The sequence below is a fragment of the Equus quagga genome, chromosome 15 (assembly GCF_021613505.1).
Source record: "Equus quagga isolate Etosha38 chromosome 15, UCLA_HA_Equagga_1.0, whole genome shotgun sequence".
NCBI classification, from domain to species: domain Eukaryota; kingdom Metazoa; phylum Chordata; class Mammalia; order Perissodactyla; family Equidae; genus Equus; species Equus quagga.
Genome location: NC_060281.1, coordinates 14528104 through 14547339, shown reverse-complemented (window position 1 = coordinate 14547339; position 19236 = coordinate 14528104). Strand labels below are relative to the sequence as shown.

Genomic DNA, 19236 nt, shown 5'->3' with positions numbered 1-19236 from the left:
TAGACTGGGAGAAAATATTTGCAAATCACATATATAACAAAGGATCATGATAAGATATCCTATACACCTATTAGAATGATTAAATAAAAAATAATGACAATACGAGTGCTGATGAGGATAAGGAACAACTGAAACTCTCCTACTATTGCCTGTGAGAATGCAAAGTGGTACAGCTACTGTGGAAAATAGTTTGGCAGTTTCTTATAAAGTTAAACATACTCTTATCATTTGACCTAGCAATTCAGCTCCTATGTATTTACCTGAGGGCAATGAAAGCTTACGTTCATATAAAACGTTACACAAATGGTTATAACAGTTCCATTTGCAGTCACCAAATCTGGGAACAACTCAAATGTCCTTCAACGAGTGAATGGATAAACAAACTGTAGTACATCCTTATAGTGGAAGACTACCCAACAATAATAAGGAATAGAATATTGCTTCTTGCAACAAGTTAGATGAATCCCAAAGACATTTGGGATTGAAAGACCCCAGTCTCAAAGGGTTACATACTATCTGATTCCATTTATATGATTGTTGAAAAGACAAGACTACAGTGACTGAGAATAGATTAGTGATCTCCAGGGGTTATACAGGAGAGGGGGATGAGGCTGCAAGGATGGAGCCTGGGGGAGTTCTGGGTTGTTGCAACTGTTCTGTATCTTGATTGTAGTGGTAGTAGATACATAAATCTATGCATATGTTAAAATTCATAGAACTGTACATCAAAAATGTCAGTTTTACTTATATTATTATAAACAATAAATATTAAAAAGTCTAAAAAGAAACAAAAACTGATTCCAGGATTTTCCACAAAATCTCTTCAACAAACTTTATCTGATTAAGTTGTTAGTGCCTCACGGTGCCACTGTTAAAAATAATTGTATATCTGAAGATCACCCGAAATTTGTCAGGCATCACTAGCTTGAAAGACGATAATAAAAGAAACAAACAGAAGAAAAGAAACCCGGTGCAGCAAAGCCAGCATAGGAATCATAAGAATACTTAAACATTACCACTAATAACCTCAAAGAAATAAATATACTATTTCCATGAAACAAGGAGAAGAAGCCTAAAAAGGGATTTTTCAGAAAAGAAAAGAGAATGAAAACAGGAGAGCCAAAATAACAAATTCAATAGAAAAAAGCGAGAAAACATCCTAGAAAGTAGAATAAAAAGACAGTTGGAAAATCAGAAAGAAAATTAAGAAGTTTAGAAAAGCAATCCAGGGGGTCCAATATCCAAATAATAGTTCCAAAAAAAAAGAGAAGGAATATATAGAGGAGCAAATTATCAAAGAAATAACTGAAGAAAACTTCCCAGAAGGGAAGGATACGATTTTCCAGCCTGAAAAGACCCACCCACTGCCTAACACAGCGGTTACAACAAAAAGCCACACCAAAGTATCTCATATTAAAATTGTAAAACACCAGGGACAAGGACAAGATCCTAAAAACTTCCAAAGGGGGAAAACTAAAAGATTATCTATAGAAGACCTAGAATCAGAGTATCTTAAAATTATCCAATCTCAAGACTAGAAGCTAGAAGACAATGGACAACTTGACAACTGAAAAACGTCAAGGTAAAATGAACTCCGACCTGGTATTCTATAACCAAAAACCTATCAATAAAGGAGCCTCCATTTTTGGCTCAAAATCTTTACCTCCACAGACTCCCACTTTGGTAAGAAAGTTACTATAGGCTTTGGTCTAATAAAAAGAGGAGTTAAATCAGAAAGGAAGAAGATGTGGCAATCAGGAGAATGAATTCCAACCTAGGGAGACATGAAGGAAATCTCTAGGATGTTGGTCAAAAGGAATTCCAGGATGTAGCTGTGAAACCCTTCTCCCACACTGTGGGTTCAAGTGTATACGTTTGGGATTGTTGTTTGGCATTATCCACTAAAGCTAAAGCGATATCCTCTGAACCAGCAATTTTACAACTTGGCATACATTCGACAGAAATGCATGCACATGAACACCAAGAGACATATAGAAGAATGTTCATAATATTAGTATTTGTAATAACCCAAGACTGGAAATGATCAAATGTCCATCAATAGCAACATAGTTCTAAAAAACTGTGGTACAGTCATAAAATGGAATATTACATAATGATTGAAAGAATAAATTATTGCAACATATAAAAACATGGATGAATCCTATGGACATAATGTTGTGCCAAAGAAGCCAAGCATGGAAGAGTTACATGCTCTATAATTCCATTTATATAAAGTTCAAAAACAGATTTGAAATTGATCTATGTTGATAGAAGTCTAACTAATTGTTCCCCTTTGGCTGGGGAGCTGGAGGTTGAAGTTGAGTGGGAGGAGGCATGAAGGGGCTTCAGAGGAGTTGGTAATCTTCTATTTCTTGATCTAGGTGGTAGGGAAACGCTTTTTGCTTTATAAAAATCCATTGAGCTCTTCATTTGTGATTTGTGCACTTTCCTCCAAAACGTTATATTTCCATGAAACACTTATTTTAAAAACTGGAATAAATACTAGAGAAAAATAACATACAACATGGGAGGGTGAAGAAAAAAATGAAAGGAGTCTAAGGTCCTTGCATCGCTCAGGTAAAGTTTAATAGTGCTGACGTAATTCAGATTTCCTTAAGACAAGCAGACGTTAAAAATTTCAGTGCAATAACTAAAATAATCATAAAAGAATGAATAACTTTCAAATGAGTAAATGTAAAAAAGATACTGTTCAACGCAAGACAAATCACGTTTGGAAAGTAGAAAAAAAGAAACAAAGAAAACTGATTGCAAACTGAAAACACAAAATAAAATGGTAGAAATAAATGCAAATATATGGGAGACATCAGCATGTGGATGGTAATTGAAACCACTAGAGAAAATGAGATTTCTCCCAGGGAGAGCAAGTATATTGAGAAGAGAAGGCACTCTACAACAGGATTTAGAAACCCCAAAGACGAAAGGTCTAAATGGAGGAAGACAAATCCACAAGTGAAAATGGGAAGTAGCCCTTGGAGAAATAGGAGGAAGAATGAAGCAACCCCATCAGGGTCTGTCTGAGTAAGATATTTTTTAAAGTCATATCATCTGCTCAAATTAATTATAACAACAAAAAGACAACCATCCTCCAGATACTTCCAAAGTAGAGTGACCATAATCTACACCCAAGTAAAGGCATTTTGAGAGTGTGAAAGGGGATGTTGTTTAGACAGAATTTGAGGACAAGGAGTGAAAACAAACAACACAACCAAACTAGGAGGTATAGTGATCGTATAGCGCACCTCCTTTTTTTGCATATTAATGCCATCCTCACTGAAAATTATTCTATCCATTTCAACATAAAGGTAATGTTGAGTGTGAGAGTAGCAACATACACAAGTATGCTGAAAGGAGAAAAAAAAAAATCCCTTCTAACAAAAAGTTCTTCCAGAAATTACTGTTTGTTTCAAGATATGATTCACTGATAATTGTGTGCCACCAATTATATGTGGGTGGAAGGTCTAAGAACGGATAGGTCAAATTTGCTGAAAATCTTAATTCATAAAGGACTAGCAGGCTCAAAAGATAGAGGCTAAAATCAGAGCTCCACAACCACAGAGAGGTCAGGCATCCTTTTTTTTCTAACAACTGACACACAATTTCATATGGCAATGAAGTGGTTCCCAAGTAAATCTGAGAAATATTGTGTTAAATAAAGATTCAGAGATATTTTTCAGGTATTTCAACCCTCCGATTTCCCAGAGCCTTTCAGGTGCTGATATGCAATGCAGATTTCAGGGTTTGGGAGGTATGATAAACAGCATCACTTAAATGTAATTAACCAAAGAATCTTCCTCTCCTAGATGCTCTCTGGGGGCTAGCCTTCCATGGAAAACCCTTCAGGGAATACCAGAGTCGGCATTATTACTGGAGTCGGCTCATTGCCAAAGCTCTTTTCCATGTGTAATTAAGAGCGTTTGACCAGGAGTGGGAGGATGTCCAGGAGGCCCAGACTCCACAATACCGGCACGGATCATGGGCTATCATTTGACTTCCCAAAACCTCCACTTACTTACCTGTAAATTCAGGCATTCTAACTATCAACTCTTAGGTAAGATTTAGCTCTAAAACTGCACAGTTTTATGATTAGGATGCCTAAGCAGGATCTAGATGTCTCCTAGAACAAACAGACACTTTCCACCCACGGACATTTGTCCTGTACTTACTTATTAAGAGGCTGAGGGACCCTCAGACGCATTGCATTCCTGGTAAGTCCCAGCCCAGGGTATGATTATCTTTTATTATCTCATGAAAAGCACTCTTTTGTTATAATTTATATCTTAATTTATGTCACTCTCCTGTTAATTACGATGTCTATTTAGCATCAATTAAGATGTTGTGACATTAATTTACCAGGACAGTTAGTTACTCGGCTTGATGGGCATTTTGTTTTTAGCATCTTCTCTAAGGTTATTTCTGAGAAATTTCAGGGCCTTGGATCTACCAGTATCACAGACTCTAAATCTGGGTCCCATCCTCTTAAAAACTATTCAGTCTAAAGGAAGAATCATCTCACAAAGTGGTAATCCTTGTAGAGAACAGGAAAATCTGGCAAGTATTTTCCTCCTGAAAAGGATGATTCAAAAGAGATTCAACTAAGTTTGAGAATTCAACATAAGAAAATGCAGCTTACTAAGACAATGATTTTTAATTTCAATATTTATATCTATAGCTATGAAATGATCTCAAGGGAAGTAGAAAAGCCAATAATTGTTTAAATTTCAATTGGTCAGGGCATTCAGGAACTAACCAAAGAGACTGCTCTTTCCTTGGTTCCTAGAAGTACTGTGGGTCTCTTCCATTTATGATTGTTATGACAACATGATACTAATACGCATGTAGCTCTTTTAAAAACAAGAACTTAGAAGACCCACTATAGGTCTGAAGTCTACTGAGACCACTGGTAGCTGTGGACTGCCCTCAAGGAGAACTAGCACTTCTCATCTGGGAAGTCCTCTTTGCCTTGTCTACGATCTGGTACCCTGGTCATGTCGTGGCAGAGAAGTCCTCCATAGTCTGATGTTTATCGTGTAGAAAACCACACTTTGGCAAGCACTAGAGAATCACCTAAGAAACCCTAGTATACTATAGCAAACAATGTAAATTTATATTACCTTTTTGCAGGGAGGGGTGGTACCCTAAATGGAGTAAGAACCCTATGAACAAAATGTTGATGTAGAAACTTGGAAAACCACAAGGCAGAGAGACAGCATGGAATTGTGCTATTTCACAATCCTTGGGAGGTTCGAGTAAATACCTAAAATTATTAGGTCTATTATTGAATTGGTATGGATAATAACGTGAAATTGCAACCAGAGAAGAATACTGCAAGCTACTCATGACTTTGACTTATATGGACTCATAACATTGAAACTTTGTGTATATTTGAATTTTATTATAAATATCACCACTGTTACAAATAAAAAGCTCCTCCAACTTTTACCAATTAAATGCAAGATTCACTAAAGAATGCTGTTAAAATTACATATCCTGGATCACCAGGGAGTCCAGCACATATGATTCTGTTTTGATGGACAGCCTGAAACAACCACACCAAGGCACTTACCTTGTGGGCAAAATGACCAAGTAATAAACTGTCAGTAACTGAAGTATTTGCATCACTTTCCAAGATGTCAATTCCAAAATCTCGGCATGAATAAATCTGGAAGTTTTTCAGGAGAAGATTGCTACTTCTAAAAATCTATAAAATAATGGCATATGTTATGGCAAAGGTCTGAGGCTTGGTTTTTCTTGCAGACCTGTAGCTTCTTTAATTATTGGTTAAGTATAAATACGAATGCTATCCCATATTTAAGCAGCTTTTGTCCATCAGTATCTATGCAGACATCCCAAAGTTGCCATGAAGTCAGCACTAACTAGTCCCCTTTGGTAACATCCCCTCTGTACTTTTCATTTCTGCTCATGATAATGGATACATTAAAAAGGTCAACGTGAATTTTTCACACATCTAAAATAAATTTGCAGTTGCCAAGTCACACGAAATTGATGGAGAAAGAGCATCCAAAAACTCCAGTACTTAACATTTTCCTCAGTGTAGTATGTTAACTAACATTGTCAGAAAATTGTAAATATGAAATAAGCCAGTCATTTAGCATGACTACAGACCCAGAATATGTGTTATGTGCATAAATATTTGTGACAACTTGGTAAGTGGGCCCAAACAGGGATCAAATGTTAACGAAATCAGCTTGTTAGAGTTGGAAGCACCTCACCAGTGTGGGGGACAGAGCCTTTGGTTTTTACCTAGCATTGATATTCACTAACTATGTGATCTGGGGCCAGGCACTTAATTTCACCTAGGTCTCGTTTCAATCATCTTTAAAATCAGGGTGGAGGTCAGGACTAGTAATTAACATAACACAGTCAACCCTTTATTCACTAAATAGGATCATGTTTACATTCATGTCTTAAAGCAGAAGCTTCCTATTAATTAAGGCCATGGTAGCCTTGACTTATCACAGTATCATGCTTCCCTGTCAATCAGTCTTTGTGCTTGAATTTTCAAGAATTGAGTAACACCTTGCATCTCCTATTGTGTATGCACGGACAGCTTTTATAAAATGATAGATCTTTTGAGACACAAAGGTTTATTTAAATAAAATAGGTATGATCTGAACTGATAATTTGACAACAGTTGTTACCTAATTACAGGCATCAGCACAAGTTCCAGCAAATATATTCAAAAACAGCTAACACCCAGCTTTAGCTAGGGAACCTGGTAATTTTAAAAGGAAACTGACACAATAGCAAAAAGCACCTATTTGTAGTGTGAATAGAGTTTTCATAATGTGCTCATATCTCTCCCTCTGTCCTCTAAAAGAACGCTCTGCATTTATGAGATCTAGTGAGGAGAGGGTATTTTCCTCAACTCTTATAACATACATATAAAAGGATCAGATTGTCTGAGTTGAATCCAGCAATTCTTAGCTGTGTGACTTTGGCAAGTATTTTACCCCCTACCCAGAGAGTTTTCTCATCTACAGAAGGAAGATAATAATGATGTACCTCGTCCAAATGTTATTAAGATGATTAAATGAGAAAATATCCAAAAATATTAGCCATCAACATCATCAAATAGAGATGCATTTGTGTTTATACACAATAGGAATTCTAACTAATGGAATATTCTGTTCAAGGGTCTATATACATGACACTCATGTCTAATGACCAGAATTCAGTCAGATATATCTAATAACGAAAGTTTATGAAATGTAAACACAATGTACTTTTTGATGATGCAGAAGGCACTTCTCAAGTGTTACAGTTTCCAGAGACTTTATTATCAACATCAGTCTATCACCCCCCATCCTGTTTACTAACAATGACAATAATAACAGCTATTATGGTACATCCACGAAGGTCCAGGCACCCTTCTGGGCAGCTCACATGTAGGCATTTATTTAACTATCAAAACAAACTGACCTTCAGGTACTATCACTATTTCCATTTTACAAACAACATAGGAAAAATTAGGATATTTGCCCAAAGTCACACAGATAGGAATTGGGAATATTAGAGAATTTACATGGCTATATACATTGGAGGTTAGTTTGGGATTTTTTTTACCAGCTTTATTAAGATATAATTCACATACTATACAATTCACCCATTTAAAGTTTACAGTTGAAAGGTTTTAGTATATTCATAGATATGTGCAACCATCACCACAGACAATATTAGAACGTTTTCACTTCAAGAAGAAACCCCATATCATTTAGCCCCAAGTAACCATTAATCTTCTCTCCATTTCCATAGATCTCTCTATTCTGGACTTTCACATGAGTGGAATCATATAGTATGTGGTATTTTGTGACTGGTTTCTTTCACTTAGCATAATGTTTTCAAGGTTCATCCGTGTTGTAGCATGGATCAGTACTTCATTGCTTTTTATGGCTGAATAATATTCCATTGTATTGATATACCACACTATATTTAAACATTCATCCATTGGTGAATTTGGGGGTTGTTTCTACCTTTTAGGTATTATGAATAATGCTGCTATAAATATTTGTGTACAAGTTTTTATGTAGATATTTGTTTTTATTTCTCTTGGATATATACCTAGGAGTAGAACGGATGAATCACATGGTATCTTTATGCTTAATCATTTGAGGAACTCTTAGACTGTTTTCTGAAGCAACGAGACTATTTTAAATTCCTTCCAGCAGTGTATGAGAGCTCCAATTTCTCCACATCTTTGCCAATCAACACTTGCTATCATTTTGATTCTAGCCATCCTCGTGGGTGTGAAGCAATATCTCACTGTGGCCTTGATTTACATTTCTCTAATAACTAATTATGTTGAATATCTTTTCAAATGCTTATTAACCATTTGTGTATCTTCTTTGGAGAAACATCTATTCAGATCTTTTACTCATTTTTCAAATTGCATTATTTGTCTTTTTATTGTTGAGTTGTGAGAGTTCTTTATACATCCTAGATAGAAGCCCCTTATCAGATATATGATTTGCAAATATTGTCTCCTATTCGGTAGGTTGTGTTTTCACTTTCTTGATTGGATCCTTTGAAACATTAAAACTTTTAATTTTGATAAAGTCTAACATCTGTTTTTCTTTTGTTGCTTGTTCTTTTGGTGTCATATCTAAGGATCTATTGCTAAATCCAAGGTCATGAAGATTTTCCTCTTTGTTTTCTTCTAAGTGTTTTATAATTTTTTCTCTAACATTTAGGCTTTTGATCCATTTTGAGTCAAATTTTGTAAACAGGACGAGGCAAGGATCAAACTTCATCCTTTTGCACGTTATCCAGTTGTGCCAACACCACTGCATAGTCCTGGCATCCTTGTCAAAAATCAGTTGACCATAGATGTATGGGTTTATTTCTGGACTCTCAATTCTACTCCATTGATCTATTTGTCCATCCTCATGACTGTATCACACTATCTTGATTACTATTGCCTTGTAGTACATTTTGAAATAAGGAAGTGTAAGTTCTCTTACTTTATTCTTCTTTTTCAGGATTGTTTTGGGAGGAGTCACTTTTTAAATTCCCTGTTACCATGTTAATTACTCTCCTCATAAAAGTGAAGTTCCCAAAGCATTCTCATTATTTGAACTTTTTGATTGATTAAATTTGAATGCACAAGAGTTCAGTCAGTCTTTAAGGATCTATGTTTTTCTTTATGGGCTTAGCACTTCTGATTGCAGAACCTGAGAAAATGACTAACAATCACCTTTTGATATTTTTGTTTTATTAGTTTATTTTCTCTAGAACAAGGCTATTCTAGAGCTTGGAGACAGAGTTTAAGCCTCTGCAAGGCATGAACTGCTTCTCTGCATACATGGGCACTCAACAAACTTTCTTACTGGATTTGTCATCCTATGTTCATAGTGCTTATGGGAAACAAAGTACTTTATAAAGTTAAATGAGAACAAATACTAAATACAATTAGGATTCTTTCTGTTAGCTAAACTAATTATATATTTTGGGGTTTTCCCCATTCACAATTGTCTTCCTCTTGTTTCATATATCAAATAAATGTCTTTTGTGTGTGTGTCTGTGAGGAAAATTGGCCTTGAATTAACATCTGTTGCCAATCCTCCTCTTTTTGCTTGAGGAAGGCCATTGCTGAGCTAACATCTGTGCCAATCTTCCTCTGTTTTATGTGGGACACCACCACAGCGTGGCTCGATGAGCAGTGCTAGGTCTGCGCCCAGGATCTAAACTTGTGAACCCTGGGTCACCAAAGCAGAGCACATGAACTTAACCACTGTGCCACTGGGCCAGTCCCATGTCTGACTTTTTTTATTGAGACTTAATTATATGTTTTCATTCTATTTGTTAAATGCCCTGTAAACATATTTCTTCATCAATGTATCTTAGGCTCCAGATTTCCAAGTGCCAGAGACCAAGTATATGTAACTTTCTCTGTGTAGCCCAAAAAGTGATCCTGGATGGTTTTTACATATTGCTGTTAACAGTGAGCATGCAAAGCTTCCTAATAAGAAAATCTTTGCGACAATAAAAAGTAAATGATTGAACATGCACTTTCTTTTCTTTTGAAGAAAAATAGAAGAAAATTCAGCTCATTGCTAGAGGTGAGAATGGCATCTTGAGCTGGAATTTTTGTTCCAATGATGAACAGCACTTTTTCTTAAGACTGAAGCATGTATTATTCAGGATATTCAGATATCAAATGCACAACATTTGGAGTCTGTATTCTACACTTGGTTGTGCTACTAATTAACTGTGTGACCTTTGGCAAGTCCCTTTACTGTCCGAGCCTTAATATTTTCTCTCTAAATAAGCATGGGAGAGGAGGAGTGGATGACCTCTACAATCTCTCCTGGCTGTAAATCTCTATGATTCTGTTCTCTATTAGAGCGGCTGAAAACTCACCCTAGAGGAAATGAACTAATCCTGGCTACTGCCTAGGAATTTGTTCAACAGCTATTCCACTCACACCTCTGATGCTGTTGGCTCCTTAAAACAGTAGTAACATTTAAATTCTCCCCTTCCCTCGGCATGTCATCCCCCTTTAAATAGAGATGCATAATAAATCACCAAGAAAAAAATAAATGATGGTTTTAATTAAAACACTAAAGAAACTTACCTGAGCACCACCTGCACCTCCCCAAACCATGAAGTTCTGGATTAGGGTGGGGCCAGTACCATCATCCCAAGGGGGCTGAAACTTAGGGTATACAAAGAGACCATACCTAGAAAACAAAGCAGAAAGTGAAATTTACCCAGTTTCTATGTTTCAAACATCCCACTTTTTCTTGTTGGAAAATACAAAATAAAGGTAATGGATAAGGTAGAGGAGAGATGAGAGCTGTGACCCTTGTCTCTGTCACTTCCTGTCCCTCAGCATGTCCATTCTGTCATCCTCTGTGACCTGCTCCTGGATCTCAACAAGATGAAGACCGCCATGATCCTATTCTGTTCTATCAGCCCCACTTGGGCTGACCCCCCACCTAGGAGTCTGGACACCTTCATCTAGCCCTTCAGAACATGGTCCCCTATTCCATCAGCCCCCTTCTAGATTCACTCCTTGCTCGGAGAGTGGATTCCAGCACCTGCAATCCCTCCAACTTTTGTTCTTCCACCTAAAATGCCCTACCATTGCCATATGCTGGGTGCCTTCCTCCCTCACATTCCAGGGCTGCAGAGAGTGGCTAGATAAGAACTTCAAAAGCAATGATAATTTCATGACATGTGCTAATCTCAGCCTCAGCTGGCGCTTCAACATCGCACAGCAATCGTTCTTAATCCTTATTCCACTCTCCTTATCATTTTCCATCATAGCAGTATTACTATACTATTATTATCATTATTATTTATAGCTATCAATTATTGAGTTGCTATTATATTCCAGATGTTCTCTTAGGTGCATCACATAAGTCATCTCTAATTTTCACATCAAACTTTCCATGTCCATCTGTCCTCATTTACAAATAAAGGGTCTGACTCTTAAAAAAGAAAAGAAAATAAGCAATGTACTAGGAGGAAAGCCAGGATTTGAATCAGGGCCTGACTGACCTATGAAGTCTGTATTTTTCCCATCTCCTCAAATCCCCTACTCCACCTGTTTCCGCTGCCCTTGCTCCTCGCTCCGTACCCTCTACAGAACAAAGACTTTGAACAGTCCTTTCTCCTCTTACAGCATGCAAGTCACAAAGGAAGAGCCCCTATTCCCAGGCTCATCTCCCCACTCGCCTCCTGAGGCCAGGCCCTCCAGCCTTCAGGGGCTCTGCATTACCAGCTGCTCCCAATTTTTTGGAAGTTTCCTTGCTCTCTCTATTGCACTGTCCTCTGGATGGCACACTATCCTGCTGCCCTCTCAAGTGACTTCCCTCTCCTTTCCCTTCCCTTCACCACCAAACTTTCATGATCCAAAATGCTTACCCAGGCACATCATCAAATCTCACTTGTTTGCCAAAAGTTATGAGTCATTTGTGAGTGTTCTACACAAAAATCCTAACTCATAAGCTTTACACCCAAAATATAGATGAACTTCCCCAAAGTTACCTTGTACAAGAATGTGCAACATTCCCAGTGAAGGAGAGAAGTGGAGCTTGTGATGTTCGGCTGGTCACAAGATGAAAAAAGTAGCCATAACCAGCAGCACATACCCTGTTCCCCTAGAGAAATTACGGACAGTTAAATAACAGTTATTCCATATACAATAAGGTTGCTGGAAAGACTCTTATTTGTGCCCATTCTGCTTTTTCTTTCACTTCCTTTCAAGGCGTTTTGATACTTTTATCAACTCATTGACCTTTTATTTTTCCCCCTGGGGATCAAAAATATACTCATTCCCCTTCCTCCAGGCAGCTCATCTGGATTATAATTTGCCCACCTCACTAACAGGCATCTCATGTTAAAGTGTCATCGTAAGCTTCCTCAGTGAGAAATTACTTGTGACATTTGGTCCAAGCTCTCCTCTGTGGTATATGCAAGAATATACGGTGGCTCTCAAGGAGTACCTTGAAGCCAGGTCTACACAAAGTGTTCTCTCCAAGCCTTCAAACAAATCAATGTTTTGGCTATGGGCTGATGGCCAGTGATTGCACCAGGCATGCCTTAGTTCTGAGACAGTGGCTGAGTTCAAATACAGCTCAAATCTTCTCAATGTACTCTTATCCCAATTGGATCATTTTAATCACCTTAATATTTCTTTATACTTTTTACTATATAAATAATTTAATGTCTTTCATATGCTCATATAAAACATAAATTCTCCATTGGACCATATGGGTTCTGAGTTCTAATTCTGATCACACTGAACACCATGGGATCATCCTTATAAATTCAATGAAGTGCCTATCATCTATTCATCACTATGTAACATACTTCAAGACAGAGTAGACAACTGACTCCCTGAAGAGTCTAATATTGTAAACAGAGGTATTTTTCTTGGCCTACCCAAGTTTTACAAAAACTTTTGTTTCTAACATTTTAAAATCAGGAGACTTGATATAAAAATTCAGACTTCCACTTTTTTGTAAAATACCGAACCCAAATTCCTGTGGAGTAGTCATGGATCCGCTGGAGCTAGGAAGGGCCTGCCTTCTTAGACTATGGATTATTTCGCCACAGGCCCCACCCTTCCTGCTTCAGTAATTTATGACAGCAGCCTAGTCCCTGCAGGCATTTGAATTTGCAACCTCTTAACTCCGGACAGTAAATGACATGTTGGTTGCTCCACTTTTGAGTGAGCAGAATGAAAGGCCAATAGATCAGACCGCTGGATAACTTCCTAAATATTTGTGCAGCTCTATCCTCTCTGGGCCTGAGAGGCTGGTCCAAGGATAAGATGCCCATATCTACCTAGAGACTAGAAGTCAAGGAATAGTCAGCTCAGCCTGCCTCAGGCCTAACTAAACCGTGTGCTACAGGGATAAAGGGAGGCCCAGAGGTTTCCACATGGTTTATCCCTGATCACCTGGGGGTTTGACACGGATGAGATGGTATGAGAAAAAGAACGCCAGAGTGGCCTCTGTGTGAGTAAATCAGTCTCCCGGCAGCACACACTAAGGGACTAGAACAGCTCATCCTGAACACTGGCATCAGGGCACAGAAAAGAGAATGGGGAGCAGCGAGGATTGTGACACCGTGCAACCCAACAAGGTATAAAGTATCTTTCTAAAAAAACAACACTTCAGTGCCACAGTTGCCTCTATATAGGGCTCCCAGGAACTACGCAGTGAACATCTTGCTAGAACCGTTTCTTAAACTTTAGTGTGTACACCCCGGGGAGGGTTGCCAGATTTAGCAAATAAATACATAGGAGCCCAGTTAAATTTAAATCTTAAGTATGCTGCATTTTATCTGGCAACCCTAACCTGGGTATATAAAATACAAATTTCTAGGCCCTGCCACAAGATATTCTGATTTAGTAGGTGTTGGGGTGATGGTGAAGGGGTGGGGGGAAGTATTCTGCACTCTTGAGAACCACAGGTGCTTCCAATGCAGGTGATCTTTTGATACATTTTGAGAACTTCTACTCTAGAGCTGACTGAGGTATTAACGCTGGGTCATAGAAGACGTTCAAAGAGGAGAGAGACAATGGGAAGCATTCATTTCCTAGCGATTTTGCCATGAACTGCTTTGAGAATCCAGTGCAAATGGAAGCCACTGCTGAAAACTGAAGGAAGATAGAGACCTAGAAAATCAGGGTAGGAATCTGTTACGAGATCCCCAACAAAAGGACTGCCCAATTCAGTCCAAGTGATATTTATGTTGAATTTTTTTCTTTTCCTTAGAAGTACCTATCTTGTTTAAGTTTTGACCAAGTATAATAATAATACTCATAGTAAAGATTTATAATAATAATAATAATACAGTCCAGGTACCAGACTTTAGTCCCATTTATTTTCACAGTTCTGCATTGTGTATTATTATTATTATTATAATTTCACAGACAGAGAAACTGAAGCTTGGAGATGTTGAGTAACTTTCTCAAAGTCACAGAGTTGATAATTGTCAGAGCCAACTCCATCTCATCCAAGCCTGGAAGTGTCAGAGATTGTAGCTCAGGACAGAGAAATGAAGGCAAGACCCAGAACCAGGATGCCAAACAATAGGGTGCAGTTGAAGAAATGTAAACAGTAGGATGCAATGCAAAGTCACATCACCATGTCAAGGGAAGAACAGGACAATTTGCTACAGCCTCCCCAGTAATGGACAAAACTATTGAGCAACATTCTTTGCAGAAGTCAAGTATCATGGGCATTCAAGCAAGAGAAATTCCAAAGAGAAATTAACTATCCAAGTAAGCCAGCTCCTTGAGAGGTGCATCCATATGTCACTAGATAAAAGTCAGTTAACCCTTCAGGCACCAGCTAACATGGTGGGCAAGACTGGGGTAGTGTTTGATATTACTACATAGCTATATGTTTCCTCAATATTGGGGAGCATTTTTCAGGTGAGATTTAACTAAGGAATTGTTCTCTTCACACCAAAATTCCAGACAGTATAACATCCCTTCCATCTCTACCACATGGAAAGAGGAACGCTCAGCTTAGAGGGCACAGAGAGCCATATGGGCAAGGAGGTGGGCCAATTGCCACAAGTAGACAGGAAAAGACATGGCATTTTGAAGAGTACATTTAAGGAGGGTGAGGGTTCTGAAACTCTAGCGTCGTAGGGATTGAGTGTTATCAAGGCTTAGACAAGAAGTTAATGAGGATTGGCTTCATGAGATTCTTGAGCAACAACAGAAGACTGAGATTGTCTGAAACTGTTATTTAATATCAGTGCAGACAGTGAGGAATATGGACGTTAGGATGTGACACAGGAAAGGGTTAGAAGCGAAAGAGGAAGTTCTGACCTGCTCAAGAACAGAGCCCCTTCTCACAGCCTTTTACACAGCTCAAGGAGTTTCCCTGCCTTCTGAGTAAGGAGGGGTTGACAGGGAAGACTCCAGTCAGACCCTTTTGGTTGTGGCTCTTCCCTATTCATCCTTAGGCTGAGCAAACTCATTTCATCCCATAGTTTCAGTCATTGTAGACTAATATTTTATTGACTTTAATTCCTAAATGAAAGTACTTTAGGTATTAAAGGTAGCTCTCTGAACCTGGGGGACCCACTGGCATCATAACACAGCCATCTTCCCTATGGAAGGGGACTTTAAAGAGCCTATTTCTCTCCGGGTGTGCCACACGTTCCACTTGAAACACACATGCACGCACATACACACACACACAAACGCATGCAGAACCAAGTAAAGTCAATATGGAAGAAAAACTGAAATAGGTTCTTTTAAAACCAACAAGACTCAAGTCCCACCTCATGTGAGAGGAGGAACCCATGTCCCAATGCCCAGTCCCTGGAGGCCTTTTGGAGAAGTATGAGTGAGGGCCAGAGTTTACCCTGAGACTAGAAGCCCGGCCAGCATGCAGCAGCAAGGACCTGGTTGGGGGAGCTAATACAGCTGACACAATCCCAGGTGCTGTTTCTTTAACTTTAGCCTGTTATTCACTGTGGCTCCGAAGGCTCTCTCATCCTGAGTATTTGTAATTATCCATCCACTCCTCCTTTTCCACTCAGTTATAGAACATTTTCTTTCTTTGTGGACTAGTGGCCCATTTTCTACTGCACTTCATTATTTTGGATTCTGAGCATTTCTCCAATGTCCTGAGGCCATATAAAAGTCTAATCACATCTCTTACCTACCACATGGTGTTCAGCAAAAGTGACTTTGGCACATCATTGAATATGAAGTTGAATTACTGTTCAAGATGGTAACGTGACTTCAGGGAACCTGGGCCATTTCTAAGACTCCACTGATCTTGGGGTGGTATAGTCTAGAGCCATGGTTGTCAATCAGGGATGATTTTGTTCCCCAGGGAGCATTTGGAAATCTCTGCAGACATTTTTGGTTGTCACAACTTGGGGGCAAGGAGGTGTTACTGGCATTAAGTGGGTAGAGACCAGGGATGCTACTATACAGAGGACAGCCTCTCATGACGAAGAATTAAATGGCTCCAAATGTTAATACTGCCATAGTCAAGAAACTCTGGTCTAAAGTCTGGGCTATGAATTGTTGAAGTAACCCATACCCATTTTCTGGTATTCCATCTCCAAAGTTTGATGGAGAGACTCACCTAAATATAAAAACATGGTTCATTACAATAAGAATACTTTAACCGTCTTTACTAGGAGGGTACTTATATCTTTTTAAATGATCAAATCTGGTATTAGGCATTCCCCAAAAGTATAATTATTAGCAATAAATCAGTAATCTCAATTCTTCCCTCATGCTAGGAAACAGGACATGCACTTATGATTCTCAGCTTCAGGAAGAATCAGTGTCTCTGGGTTGGCAGATACAAGTGACCAAGATATCTCTTCAGCCCCCATAGAAACACAAGGAAGCACATGGCTATTGATTCTCAGTTATGATTCTGCAACTCGAACCTTCCTCAGGGAAGCACATGTGAGGTTCCACCTTCCACATAGCCTGCGCTGATTGGCTGTGTCTCGACCACACCTGTGATCCATGAGTATCTAAGAACTGAGGGTTAGGGAACAGGGTTTCTTAACCACCCAACTTTTCTGCAAGTTTACAGACAACAAGAAAGATGCGCTCAAGGCTAGAAGTGATCATCTCTCTTGGACATACATTCTATTTCACCACCAATGAAATGCTAGTTCATTACCAAGACTCTACCAGGAGGGGAAAGATTCAAATAGTTCAAGGATTTATTCCAAGGGCTACATCCTTATTCATCACCTTTGCCAGACAGGTATGCAGAGAGCATGTATTTTGAGCAAATGAATTGATTTGTCGAATCGTCTGCCCTAGTGTCATTAGTATTTTACGGAGCATCTCTGTGATCAGGTAGAAACGCTTTCCAGGTGCATTTATCATGGGGCAGGAGAGTGCAACTTTGGTCTTCTGGTAGCCGAGAAGGCTCACTTTTCTTATAAAAGAAGCACTTGGACAGTCAGATCACATTACTTCCCAGCCCGTTTTACTCTCCATTCCAATTGGGTATGCTACAAATGATTCATGAGGAAAAACCACATATTTATGCAGGCAGCCGGCGGCTTGTGGGGAAGGGTTTAAGGCAAGCAGGGAATTTTGTGTGGAAATCAATTCTTTGCGGAAGTCAATGTATTATGGACATTCAAGCAAGAGACATTCCAGAGAGAAATTAACTGCCCAAGTAAGCCAGCTCCTTGAGGTGTGCATCTGTAGTCACTAGAAAAAGTGAGTTAACCCTTCAGGCAGCTCTTAAATATACATTAGCTATTGAGTCGGGAGAGCTAAAGAACTGAAATTGGCCTTTAAACACAGAATTCCTTACAAAATTGATTAACAAACCAGAACAAATTCCCCTCAAATTAAATGGATGTTTCCAAAGGGCTCGTCTTTGGGGTTTTTCTGCAGACTATCCTAAACAGGAGTCTGGTCATAGGAAATTTCCAGTGTCTACATAAACATGGGACACAAACACTTTCCAGCCTGAGGTTGACGCAGGTTATGTCTACTGGAAAGCTGAAGCCTCTGAACAGATAACAAGGAATCCCCACAAAGGAGTCAGAGAGTCAGATGCTAAGGGCCGGGGGAAGACAACCTGGAAATGGAGTGCTCTAAATGCTGCTGGTGCTGCACGGAAGAGCCATCACCAACACGTATTTGGAAAGCATGGAAAGGCCTATCTAAGGAATATACAAAGGAATTCCACAAGTTCCTTAAACAGGAATATCACGCTTGAGTCCTCACCAGCAAGAAGGCACAAAGGTCAGGCTTTGCTTCTTTGAGAAACTGCTCTGGACTTGGCTGAGCTGCAGCCTGGGCAGGGAGGCAGGCAGACCACTCATGGCTGTGAAAATTAAAAGAAGAATCTCACACTGGAAGTGCCCTCGTACCACACATGGTTGATAGTGAGTAAACTATAAAGATGGCTGACTGGAAACCAAGGTGAATTCCCTGTGCTGGGGCAGAGCATTCGGTCCCAGGCTCTGCGTCAGGGCAATCTGGGAATAAGACATAACCACAAATCACTGCCGAGACTTAAGGATCAACTGCATTTCTCCCCCTCCGTCTGCCACACCAGAGATATGAAGGTCAAAAAGGGAGACCACGTTTGTGGGAGAGAGGCTTAGGCTTCAGGGTTGATTGCCAGCCACCAGGATTAGGTCACCTTCTTCTAGTCTAATACGGGCTTTAGTCGAGTTAGTTTTGTCCCCACATCAATTTCCTGGTTTTGCTATTGCTCTGTGGTGATGGCTGTGGTTACGCTGCTGCAGGGGATGTGGGGAGGAGGGCACACGGGAACTCTCTGCTACATTTTTGCAACTTCTTCTGAGTCTAAAATTATTTCACAATTAACAAGTTTAAGAAAACAAAAGTGAAAAAATGCTAATTAATCACACTAATGCAGGGACTTTTAAAAACTACTTTGCCAGACTGCAAGAAAACTGAAAAGCGAGTCAGGAGAAAAGTCACAAAAACTGAGCACACACAAGTCTTGCGTGCATTCCCTTAGGGGGCAGTGTGACTCTGAACCACTCACACAGCAGGATGTAGAAGCCACCAGCCATGAAACACTTCCGCAGAGTAAAGGAATGTCTGTCTCTCCAACATCAGGACCACCCTGGAAGAGGGCAGGGTTGTACACCACAGCTCTTTCTGTCACACACACACACACACACTCCCCACACATCATCGTTGTCGTAGCCTCCTTATGATCCCTTTGGAACAATGGTGTATTTCTAAAATAC

At 39.3% G+C, this 19236-nt stretch overlaps 1 protein-coding gene across 14 annotated transcripts in view; it reads right to left on the bottom strand.

Moving 5' to 3' along the window:
- PKHD1 (PKHD1 ciliary IPT domain containing fibrocystin/polyductin) overlaps window positions 1-19236 on the bottom strand; it is a 412643-nt gene that overhangs the window by 215941 nt on the left and 177466 nt on the right. For all 14 annotated transcript variants that reach the window (XR_006885298.1, XR_006885299.1, XR_006885297.1 and 11 more), the window contains 3 exons: window positions 12031-12143; window positions 10613-10718; window positions 5585-5719 (listed from right to left, as the gene is read on the bottom strand). Coding sequence is in view for 11 of the 14 variants with exons in the window: in XM_046639693.1 (XP_046495649.1) it covers window positions 5585-5719; window positions 10613-10718; window positions 12031-12143 (354 nt within the window). In the remaining 3 variants the exon portion in view is untranslated. The remainder of the gene's footprint in view (window positions 1-5584; window positions 5720-10612; window positions 10719-12030; window positions 12144-19236) is intronic.